We start from the raw sequence: 12,845 nt of genomic DNA, 5'->3' as shown, positions 1-12,845 counted from the left end.
TACATCTATCACACAGTTTCTTATATCTCAGCTCTTCTGTCTGAATTTCAGGAATGGCTGACCGTAAAACTTCTAGGAATTCAAAAGAAAGTTCTCTAATTGTGAAACGACAATTCTCACACATTTTCATGTTCACTCTTTCCACAAAATTGTCTGTCACCACACTTGGCTGGCCACTGCTCTTTTGATTGTGAACATTGCTATGCCTTTCTTTAAGCAAACAACATAATTGCCTAACTTTACTTTCACTCATTACATTAGGCCCATAAACCTTACACAGTCACCTGTGAATTTCTACAGCACTATTGTTTTCTGTTTAAAGAAGTAAAATCCGTATCACACCACGAACCTCACACTGCCAGGATTTTTTATCACAGTACTCATAAATTATTCATAGAAGACAACAAATGAAAATGAAATGAAGGTAAAATGGTCAACAGCTGGTTAATGAGTTATGCTATGCTATCATGCATGCCTGATACCTCTCTCATATCTTATTTGGCAGCAAATTCTGAACGGACCTTACTTTTTGGACACACCTTATGTCATTTATTATGTCATTAGACTGGATGTAGGTTTCCTTCCTTGCTGTTATGTAGATGCCAATAGACCATGATAGTTTATATAGGCGATACAGGATGAGTGCGATTTCTGGAGCACCAGTCTTGAGCACAACTGCAGGAATACCATCTAGACTTGAAGTCTAGATCAGGGTTTTGCTGATATCCTTTTGCCAAAAGTTAAGAGGAAGCATATAGTGGGAAGATTGTGGAAGTACAGAAGTTGATTTACTTTAGCCATCCAGGCAGGAGTTGGAGAAATAAAATCTGATTCCAAGAGGTCTGCCTTTTCCTTTGGTGAGGTTACTATCAGGATGCAAGAGAGGTGTCAACATGGAATTGCAGAAGTTATGCCCAACATCCTTAGCAGTTGATCAGAAGACTTGACTGCCAGTTGAGCAGGAGCCAAGTTTATTGCATTTTATTCTTATGAAGTCTGCTTTGGAGTCAATGATAACTTTTTTTATCATTGATTCCAAATTTTATCATTGACTCCAGCTTTTCATTCAGTTTCTGGCTGTTGTGTAAACTGAATGAGAAGCTGGAGTTTCTAATTTAAGCAATTGAACATAAGGCTGCATTTTTATCATGGCCTGCAGAGGCACATTTTATTTGAGAACCAGGGCTTGGATACAGGTTGGGGTTATGCAGTGGATTGGGGAATGAAAGCTCTCATTCCAGGGAGGATTAGTTTGGTTATTAGTTCAGTTCAGGTGTTTGGATTGGGAGAGCAAAAGCAGTTATCTGACCATGGAAAGCAGCATAAGAATTCCAGAAGTCATCCCATTTGGAACAATTATAGTGCCATAGGGTAGAAGGCTGAGATTGGCTGGGATGAGGACAAACTATAGAGGAGACTTGAATAAGATTGTGGTCAGAATTGCTAAGGGGGGAAAGCAGACATCCCTAGTGTATTTGGAGGGAGAGAGCAGTGTGGTGGGGGGAAAAAAACTTTTGTGGTCGAGTGATGAGGATTGTCGGTATTCTGGTTAGTACATTAACTATTTGTGTTAGGTCATGACTGATGGCAAATGCTTTAACTTCCCTACTAGCTTGATCTGTGAGGTTGAACCAGTTTGTGTTACGGACAGTAAAGTCTCCAAGGAGGGCAGTCTTATCATAGTTTGGGTAATTAGTTTGTAAGAAATTAATTTTTAGTGATAGATTGTCAAAAAGGGCAGCAAGATTGTCAGAGTTAGGAGAGCAGTAAAGATAACATGACAGCTGTAAAATGAGGTAGGGAAATCTTGAGCCTGAGCAGATCAAAAAGTGAGGATTCTAAGTTGGATAGCCTTTGACAGGCGATATCAGATTTCACAAAAGCACATGTTCCATCCTTTTTTGCAAAATGCATAGAGTATGATGTAACTGGGATAGTTAAGGTGGACTGTGGTTGTGCAGGATGCCATTGGGGTTCTATTAGAAAAACAAAAGATCAGGTTTTGATGTGTGTAAGTATTGGTGAATGTCACTAATGTTTGTAATAATGTTTTAAATGTTGGTGAAATAGATGTATATTTTATTGGGAAAAAAAAATGGTGTTATTGTGGGTAGGTTGGGGTGTATTTTTGTTATTTGTTCCAATTTTTTTGTTATATTTTTCATATTTTTAGTTTTTTTTGTTATTTTTTATGGGAGATTTTTTTGTATCTGCAGTTAAAATGCTAGTATTTTTGTGAAAACAGAGTAGGGACATGCAGCTGGAGTGCCCAGACTCCAGTCCAAGTGTAGCCTCAGACAGTGTCCCCCCTGCATACTATTGTAGGGGGATCATGTCTCCTCCAGACATGATCTAGCAGGATTATTCGCTAGCAGAAGCCTACAACAGATGCATTGATTGGGTTTGGTTCCATGCACTATCTGCTGACCAGCCTGCAGTATAATGATAACAGTGTTAAAGTATGCCCAGCAAGGCCATCACCAAAACTGCATGCTAGAAGAAAGGTGGGGGAAGAAAAACTGAAGATGATTAAATATCCATCATGGACGGACTGGAAATGCATTTTGACCTTGAAAAAAAAGCTCTCCATTTAGATGAGATCATTTGCATGAGAATTTAATTTGATAAAAATTCATTATCACCATCAAATTCCTGATATTCATCCTCAAAGTAAATGTAAAGGATATTATGAAAGTGCTAGATAAAATAAGTTTACATCACTAACTTCCTATGAGCAATTTTTCTCTAGATTAATATGTTATCTTTCAGAACTCAAATATTGTCAGATATTATATTTTGGTTTTTTATGGCACTTTTTATTATTATTATTAACATCTAACCTCTGTGCAGTTAAAGAAGTCTCTACTCTCTCATGCAAAAAGATCATCAAACGTGCCTTAAATCCACTCACCACACTTTCAGGTGATGCATTCCACTCACCGATCATTCTCCATGCAAAGAACCTACTTCTCACTCCCCTGTTCACATCCTCATTATACAGCTTTCCAGGATGGCCTCTTGTTCTACCTTTGCTTCCCTCTGTGAAAAAATATAACTACACATGAGGAAATTTAATGTTTCCTTATGAATTGCTAATATAATGTCAGTTGTTTTGTTTGCTCTCTGAAAGAAAAAACAAAATTGTTTTTATGGTTCTTGTATACTTAATCTCTGAAAATATAGTTGGTCCAGTTCATTTAAGTATGTGAAGGTTTCACTAGCATAGCAGTGATTCAGTTGACATACTTATTATAGGTCTCCATCATTACATGTATTGCCTATTACTGTACCCAATTAATGTTCAAGGTGAGTTACTCTAAAATTATTGGTAAAATTAAAAATAAATTATCCACTTTTTTTTTTTTTAAAGCAGTTTGGTTTTTTTCAGATGTTCTGTGCTGGAATTCAAGTGCCTATCACAATGTTTGTATTATTTTATCAGTACCTTGGTTATTTGAGTTGGTAAGAATTCTTTTAAATATTATAAGCTATTTTCTTGATAAATCAAATTATATTTAATTGATATAAGACCTAACACAGAGAGACAGGGAAACTGAATTCTGATGGGAGGAATTGTGAGAGACTTTGTCTAAGAGAGACAATATTAAATAACTGCCTTAATGATGGGAAAGGTTATTATTATGGAAATGATTATGAAGAGAGAACAATTCTGTGTTCGTCCAGACGATTTCTATAGTAAGGAACTAGATAAGAACAATGATCTGTGGGTTGTCGAACCGTATCATGCAGAGAGGGTTTATCATATGGGGTGTTGCTACAGACCTGGTGAATTGGTTGCTGGTGATGAAGAAGTGCATCACCAAATAATGGATGTGAAAAGAGTAATCATAATGGGGGACTTTAATTATCTAAACATTGATTGGGTAGCTATGAAATTGCATGAGAAGAATGAAACTGAATTTATTGAGCTGTTGAGAGACAACTTCCTCAGTAAGCATGTGATAGAAGGAACTCGTGCTCAAAGAGTGTTAGATCCAATTATAATGTCAGAGGAGTTTTCAGTTAGAGATATAACTATTCTGCCACCAGTTGGTGACAGTGATTATGCGGTACTCACTTGGAGAGTAGCTAAGTTTATGAATCTTCCATTCAGAAAAGGTTACATGCTGAACTACAAAGCAGGAAATTATGACCACCTGAGGGGTACGCTGAGTTCTGTATTATGGTATCAGTTATTGGATGGGAAGGATATTGACAGTACTTGGGAAGTGTTTAAAAAATACCTGAATGATGCGATATCAGAATGTGATCCAGGAGTTTGAAGAAAAATAGAATAGGAGTTAAATGGATGTGTAATCTAGTTAAGCAAGAGATTTTAAGAAAAAGATGATGTGAAAGGAACACCACATGCATAAGGATGATGTCAGTTATGATAATTATAAGCAACATGTTAAGAGTCACTAGTGTTGTACAAAAAGCAAAGTGTGAGTATGAAAAGAAACTGACTCTGCAAGTTAGAGAAGCCCGAAAGAACTTTATCTTTATGCTTCAAGTAAAAGAAAGAATGCATTTGAAAGAATAACTACCGAATGCAGGTGGTATGTGGATGACTGATGCAAAAGTGATTGTTCAACTAATGAGTAGCCATTTTGCTAAAAGCTATCAACCTGGTATATGCAACATTAAACTCACTGCTACCTCTTTACTGTATGAGGAAACTCGTGTATATGAGGCAGAAATACTAGAGCTGTTGCACAAAGTGAATAAGAATTCTGCAATAGGAACTGATGGGATATCAGGTGGATGCCAAAGAGTGTTCAGCTGAACTGACTATTCCTTTGACCTGACTATGATATGATTCCCAGAACAGGGAAGAGTCTGCAGGAGTGGAAAGAATGTATGGTAATTCCATTGCACAAAGGTGATGCAAATATCAATCTATCCAGTTATTGACCAAGTATCAGGAGTGGTGGTGGTGAAGATTTTGGAAAAATTGGTTAGGGCTCACTTTCAGAAATGAGTTGACAGAAAATCTGTACTTTGTAACGAACAGCATGGGTTTACTAAGAGAAGGTCATGTTTTAGCAACTTGCTCACATTCTATAATAATGTTACCACTGACTTAGACAAAGGGAATGGATACACCCTCATATGTTTGGATTTTGCTAAGGCTTTTGACCAATCAACCAACCTTTGCCGGCAAAGGTTGGTCGATTGGTAGAGCCTCTGCTACTAATGGCTCAGTTAAGTAAGTTTGAGCGCGGTTAGTAGTTGGAAGGGGACCAATCGTTCGATGCTGTCGGCACACTCTCCCTCGATGAGTCTTTGGACTCCCTGGAGGTGTCAAAATAATAATAATAATAATTGTTTTAACACAATACAGCATGAAAGACTGTTGCATAAATCGGATAGTGTGGGATTGGATTATAAAGTATTGGCATGGATAAGAGGATGGCTGACTGACAGATATCAAAGTTGTATATATGGGGAATGTGAGTCTGCAAGATTTAAGGTAACCAGTGGTATACCACAAGGATCAGTGCTTGGGCCACTGTTATTCAGTCTTTTCATTAATGAAATTGGGAAGGATTTGACAAATGACATACAGCTATTTGCTGATGATGCAAAGGTAGGTAGGGCAATGAAGAGTGCTGCTGATAATCACTACTTGCAGAATGATTTGAATAGGCTGGAATTGTAAGCATGCGAAAATGACTGTCAGTTCAATGTTATAAATGTAAGGTCATGCACTTTGGTGTGACTAGATATCCAATATCATATTATGTTAGTAGGATTATGCTAGAAGAAAGTGATCTTGGAGTTTTAGTAGACAGGAAGTTGAAGTTCAAGGGCCATATAGGAAAAATCCTAAATACAATTCTCAGAATAATTGCAATGCGGAAAACCTTGACATGTAAAGATAAAGAAGTCATTTTGTCTCTTTACAAGGCCTTGATAAGACCTCACTTGGACTATTGCATGCAGGTCTGGTCTCCTGGTTTTTGTGTTGATTCTGATACAGTAGAGATAGTGCAAAGGAGAGTGTGACGGTTAGGCACTTCAGGATTATGGAATACTGATTATGAAGATAGATTGAGAATTTGTAGCTTGCATATACTAGGAAACAGGAGAAAGAGGGGTGATATGATTGAGACTTACAAACTTCTGAAAGGTTATACAGAATTTCAGTAGATGGAATTTTTAATTTTATGGAGGATGGGGAAACGATGCCAGGGCATCCATGGAAAGTTGAGAATAAAATCTGTCAAGAGGGGGGTTAGGGCTATACTTTTCTCTCATAGAGGGGTGTGTGATCGGAATGGATTGCCTTTGGATGTTGTGTGTGTGTGTGCAAGTAGTGTGAATGAATTCAAGAACAGGTATGACAGCTGGTGCAAGTGGTATGGTCTTCCTCGATTAATTTCTGACTCCCTGGAGGTCTCTCAATAATAATAATATAGTAATAATAATAATATTGCCATGTAATTTATTTTGTTTATGACACTTGTGAATAGAAAAAAAACAAAGCTCAACTCCTAATTGGATGATTTATTCCTCACAAAATTGTGGGAAAACCAGTTTTTATTTAGGCCCACAAGATATTTGTTTCATTAATGAATGTTAGTTTATTCTTTATAACTAACATATAACTTTATAACTATAATTAGTTAGTTCTTTAAGTGGCTTTATTATTGTAGGTTGTTAGTTTCCCCTCTACTTAATGTGGCCTTATAAAACTCAAGTGTTGAATGTCTATATCTATAAACTCTAGTCATATTGTGACTTGATTTGCAAAATTATCAAATGAAGCTTTTGACAGTAATGTAATATAAACTTTTAATAAACTTGCATTGCAATGCCATATTTTGGTAGTGCTGCAACTAACTTATTACAATACCATATTTTGGTAGTGCTGCAGCTAACTTATTCAAAGATAACAGAGAACAGGAATAATGTAAGCACAAAATACTGAATGCACCTGACAAGTGTGTACATAATTTCTTCTGCAACGTGGTGAACTTGTTGGGTCAAAATATTTGTACAATCAATGATAAATACTGTGCATCAGATGCTTTTAATTTGCATGACCTACCTGATAGTTGTGACACTACTAGGTTTTTCATCATCTTTTATAGTTCCAATGTAATAATCTTTTGTGTTTGGATGTAGAACGGATGCGTACTTTTTTAGTCAGCATAATGATCTTTGATATTTTTAAGCATTCATTTGTTCATTGTTATATTATTTGTCAGATTGCTTAAAATGACCATTGCAAATTGTTTGTCTAGGTTTGATTTTTAGCTTTTTCTGATGTAGTCATTTTTCTCATAATTGCTGTGCCTAATATGGCCAAAATCTTGATGTCTAACTTTCGATACATCTGTACAAAATTATGCTAGGCATTAGGATAATTTCCTTTTATTTGCATTATCAACAACCATCTTCAGCTGTATTCTCATCTTTGGATCTACCAAAGACTGCTATTACAAATGATTATACTTTGTCCAGAGAGGAAATGCCTCCTTTGGGATATAGAAATAAAAAAATATTAGGGTTTCATGCTATGATCCTTTTGGTGTAGTGTCTGATCTTTTCCCGTAGGGGACCAGCCTTACACAAATGTTTGTTTAAATAGAAGTGAAAAAAAAATTAATCACTTGAAGCTACAACAGGTCTAACTTAAATAAAACTTATTGCCATTCTCTTGTTTACGCTTTCTTTGGGAGGTATTGGTCATTCTCATTAATTTTATCTGTTTCTGTTCTTATTGTATTCTTTACTTTTATTGGATTTTTTTACTATCTTATCTTCCAACCTTATAAACCTGTTGCTGTATTTGCTGTGTCATGCAATCTGTGGACATCTATAAAGAGGAAATTCTGATAGTCATACATTGCCAATAGGTGATCCTGGATGATGTGACTTGAATAAACTTTTGGGCTTGTTGCAGTAGTTCTCCTTGGTCCAAGGTTCTCCTTTCCTTTGGTCCAATGACAGGGTTCAAGGCTTGCTGTGGTGCCAGTATAGTGTCCAGGACAGTCCCTGACATTCCATTTCTGAGCTCATTTCTTGTCAGATAGCAGACATCCATGTATGGCTTCATGGTGAGTCAGGGAGCTCTGGTTCTGAATTCTTCCTTTTTTGAGTATGTCTTTCATTCCCAAGTTCACTGGGAGTTTCAATAAACCTAGCCAAGTTTTGAAACCCTTGCCACATCATCAGATATCAAAGATAAGAGGCATCTTCTATTGTACCATCATTCCTTATAATGCATTAGAAACTGTCACCCTTCTTGGTCCAGAAAGATTGGAAGATCCCAAAAATCTGTTAATACTATTCAAGAGACACTGTAGTTCAAATATCTTGCCAGAAACATATACAGTAACTCTTTTATGTAACATCAATTACAGTAACCTTTCCCCTACACACACAATTGTGAACTTTCTGAGAGAAGTGATATTAGAGTTGGAATTCCTAGATGTTTCTGATTGAAAGGCTTTGCTCTGAATTAAAAGATCAAGGTGTTATACCCATAAAAGAATTCTCATACATAGGAATGGTGTCCTTGTACCAACCAAGAATATCATCCTTACATCTAACATCCCAAGATCTCCAACGTCAGTGAAAGCAGAGGATTTCAATTTCTCTGTCAGACTGTACATTCTGAATTCTTTATTGTTTCAACTGTGCACATTCTATCAAAATTCTACCAATAGGTTCAGAAATATAAGGGATTGGAACCATGAAGTCTGTCAAAGAATTCTTAGGTGTTGGAATGTAAGAGTCAATTATCTGTTGGATTTGATGGGAGTTGTAACCATTTAATTCCATGAAAATTTGATAGAAATTCTTGTTATAAGCTTCAGGGAGACCCATGACGCCTGAAGGCATAACCATGGGGTAGCCCCCTGTCTTCATCTTTGGCAAACACACTTTTGAACCATCTGGAAGATACCTTGTTCTCATCCACACATCCCCAACCCTTTCTTTGGTTTCATTATATTGATGATGTTTTTGCTGTTTGCTTCATTCTTAAAACAAACTTGCCACCTTCCTTCATCAGATTATTGCATATCTACTCTTACTTTACAAAGTCTTTTGACTTTAGACTTTACAAAGTCTAAAGACTTCAGATAACCACATGATAAGTTGATAGTCAAAGTAGAGCAGATGGGGGTGGATATTAGACTAGTGCATTGAATTGGAGATTGACTATCAGATATGTATTAACAAGTTGTGTATGGAGGAGGAAAGTCACTAGTAACGTGCCTCAGAGATCTGTTTTAGGGCTGCTGCTGTTTAATGTTAATGGGGAAGATTTGGATGGGGATATTCAGTTGTTTGCAGATGATGCAAAGTTGGGATAAACTGTGAGAAGTAGAGCAGATGTTGTAACCTTACGAGAAGACTTGAATAGACTGAGTGAATGGCCATGTGAGTCGGGATGTCAGTTCAGTGTTGCATAATGTTAAGTTTTAAAATTTGGAAAACAAAGATGGAATATAGAATTTACTTGTGGTGAGGATATATTGTTGGAGGTGGAGGAAATAAGAGATCTTGAGCTGATGGTGGTAAGGATCTAAAATTTAGAGACCATATTGCCAAAATTGAATTCTGCCAATGATGTGGAGGACACTGACTTGTAGAAGTAAGAAAGTTCTAGTTCCATTATATGAGACTCTGATTAGGCTACATATGGACTTTTCACAGATTTGGTCACTTGGTTTTCAAAAGGATGAAGATGTGGTTATTTTATGGCATCATGGAGTCCATAGACTCATTGTGGGAGATCCAAATTAACCAATTTAAACCCAAATCCTATCATACCTCTCCTTGAATCCATTCATCATCTGGGAACTCACAACCAATTCTGGCAATCCTTCCACTCATTCTCATGCCAAAAATCTGGTCCATGCATCCCTACTAACCACACTCTTACACAACTTCCATGGATGTCTTCTAGTTCTCTGTTTGTCATAAATTGAAAAATTTCACTTGCATCAATTTTATAAAACTCCTTTAATATCTTAAAAGTTTCTATCATGTCCCCTCTTTTCCACCTTTCAACTAAACTTTGTAATCCACAAACCTTCATCCTATCGTCATAGCGAGTATTCCACAAACCTTTCACCATCTCTGAATCCTCTATACCGCCTCCTGGTACCCCCCCCCCCCAAAAAAAAACCCAGGTGACCAAATCTATGCATGTGTGTGTGTGTGCAATAGTCAAGTTGTGGCCGAATCGTAGCCTTATAAAGAGGGATTTATTTATTCATATGGAGTTTCCTCCTTTCTCTCCCCCCCACCCCGTCCCTTTAGGATGGGTTGGGCCCTCTCATGGGGATTTAAGTATTTATGACTGTAGATCCATGTGTGTTCACAGGGCTGGTTTGCTTTGCATGTTCTGAGGGTTGAAAAAACTGAGTTTCCAGTAAAAAACCCTCTACATCCATATGAGACCAGCTAACTCATCATTAGTTGAAAGAGATCAGATAACAGTTCCATATGTCATGGACCGGAATCGAACCCAGGTCTTTCCGACCAAAGGGCTTTGTCTATACCGACTGAGGCTCTATAAAGAGGGATATAACTTTCTTATCTTTACTTGTTAGTGTGTTTTTCAACATACAAGTAATTCTTTGAACTATTTTACCAACTTTTGTGGTATACCCTCTGAACTTCAATTCTTTGTCCACCTCAAGTCCCTAGCCTCATCAATTTCCTGCAATCCAATACCAGCAACATGATACACCATATGCAACATTTTCAACCTGAAGTGCAAAACTTTACATTTTGCAACATTAAATTGACAATCATTATCCTTTGCCCACAATAATGACGATTTATTTAAATAATCTCACAGCATCAGCAGCAAATAACTGAATATTTTCTCTTAAATCTTTCCCAATGTCATTGATATACAAATTAAAGAGTAGTGGCCCTAGTAGTGAACCCTGAGATATCCCATTAGTCCCCATCATTATTGCTAGTTTTCACTCCACCATATACTATTTTCCAGTTTTTGTAATAGTTTTCCATGTGGTATTCTGTCAGATGCTTTGCAAAGTCGAGCAGTGTAGCCATTACCTTTATCCAATTCTGCTATCACTTTATTATAAAATGTGAATAAGTTACTAAGAAAGGACCTACCCTTTACAAAGCCATGCTGCCCACTACAGAGTATCGCATCCCTATCCACCCACTGTTGTTTCTTACCTTTCACTTTTCCAATACTTTAACAACCACTTCTGATATACTAATTGGTCTGTAGTTTTTTACCTCTGTCTTGGAGCTACCTTTATGCAATGGTACTATTTTGTCCTCTTTCCTCACTCCCTTGGAATCCTGCAAGATCTGAGACTTAGATTGAACAACTTCATCAGAGGTAATGCCAATTCTCTTGCACATTCACATACTACATGCGCTGATATGCGATTCAGTTCCACTGCTGTGTTCATATTCATATTCATATTTTTTAACATGCTGAACACCTCCTGTTCATCAACCTTAATGTTGATATGCATCTCTGTAATATCAGCAACTGTAAAATCACTACCTGGATGATACATCTTTGCAAAATGATCACTCGGCAACTCAACTATTTCTTTTGGTTCAGTCACCTTCATACCATGAGTATTGTTTAAAGTCATCCTACCATAGTAATTTTTCTTCTTACTTACTTGCTATATAGTGAAAAAACTCTTTTGAGCTTACTTTGGCCTGTTTTACTAATTCTCTCTCATAGTCTGATTTGACCTTCCTTACCATATTAGGCACCCTTCTTGCTTGCACTTTGCACTGCTCATGAGTATGCTGATCACATTTTCTTTATATTTTCTCCACAATGTTTTTTTTTTCTCTCCTACTCATCCACTTAATTCCAAACTGGTTTATCCTCCTGACTTTATGTATGCAGCCTGATACTCTCAAGCAATCTCTGACCACTTAACCATGCACCACTGACATTCTTTCCTTGTAGCTTCTCAAGCCATGGATGGATATGAGGGTGGCTGACTGACAGATGCCAAAAAGTAGTATATGGGAAATCGAATGCAGGTGATTAGCAGTGTGCTGTGCAAGGCTCTGTGCTTGGACCACTACTGTTTAATTTGTACATTAATGATTTGAAGATAAATATTTAGTTGCTTGCTAATAATGCAAAATTGGGTAGGGTAATAGTTAATCAAGACAGTATTGACAGCTTTCAGGATGATTTAAATAGGCTATAGGCTGACAGTATGGGCAAATATAATGGGTGCCAGTTTAACATGAAAAAGTGTAAAATTATGCATTTTGGGATAAAAAAAGATTACAAACTGTATACCACATTGAGGGAACTACACTCTAGGAAATTGATGAAGATAAAGATTTGGGACTACTACCTTGGCAACATTAGCAATTTGTCGTCTTATTCCTGTGAACCTCAACTAAGTTGGAAGGATTTGAAAAATGTGCAAATTCCAGTTAAGAAGGGATATATGTGGAACTATAAGGCAGCTGATTATGATACACATTGGAGGTAACTTGAAGCAGTACCATAAAGATTTGCAAGGGAAGGTTTGTTAACGATGGTCCCCCGATGCACTGTGAACGTCCTTCAAGGGATATCTGGAGAGAAGCAGTATTACCCTTTATACCCAAGGTCAGGAGGGTAAAATGGGTAGTAGTTAGATGAATGAGTAATATCATTAAGCATGAGCTGCAAAAAAAGGAAATCTTGTGGGAAATATATAAGGAGAAATATTACCAGCTAACTCATGAACAGTACCAGGATAAGGCAAGAAAGGCGACCAGCACGATAAGGAAAGCAAAATTGTATTATGAGAAGAAATTAGCTGAACAGGTGAAAGGAAATCCTGAAATGTGGCAAGTAGAAAGAAGAA

The 12,845-nt window shown here is 37.0% G+C and overlaps 1 protein-coding gene across 1 annotated transcript in view; it reads left to right on the top strand.

The window, feature by feature from the left end:
• Positions 1 to 12,845, top strand: part of LOC150101877 (serine/threonine-protein kinase ATR-like) — an 860,597-nt gene that overhangs the window by 194,301 nt on the left and 653,451 nt on the right. Inside the window, exon 13 of the mRNA XM_090399924.1 lies at positions 3,389 to 3,462. Coding sequence (XP_090256050.1) covers positions 3,389 to 3,462 — 74 coding nt within the window. The remainder of the gene's footprint in view (positions 1 to 3,388; positions 3,463 to 12,845) is intronic.

Source organism: Typopeltis vanoorti, chromosome 11 (genome assembly GCF_054136105.1).
Source record: "Typopeltis vanoorti isolate ZY-2024b chromosome 11, IOZ_Tvanoo_1.0, whole genome shotgun sequence".
Classification (NCBI taxonomy): domain Eukaryota; kingdom Metazoa; phylum Arthropoda; class Arachnida; order Uropygi; family Thelyphonidae; genus Typopeltis; species Typopeltis vanoorti.
This window is presented reverse-complemented; position numbering and strand designations above follow the sequence as displayed.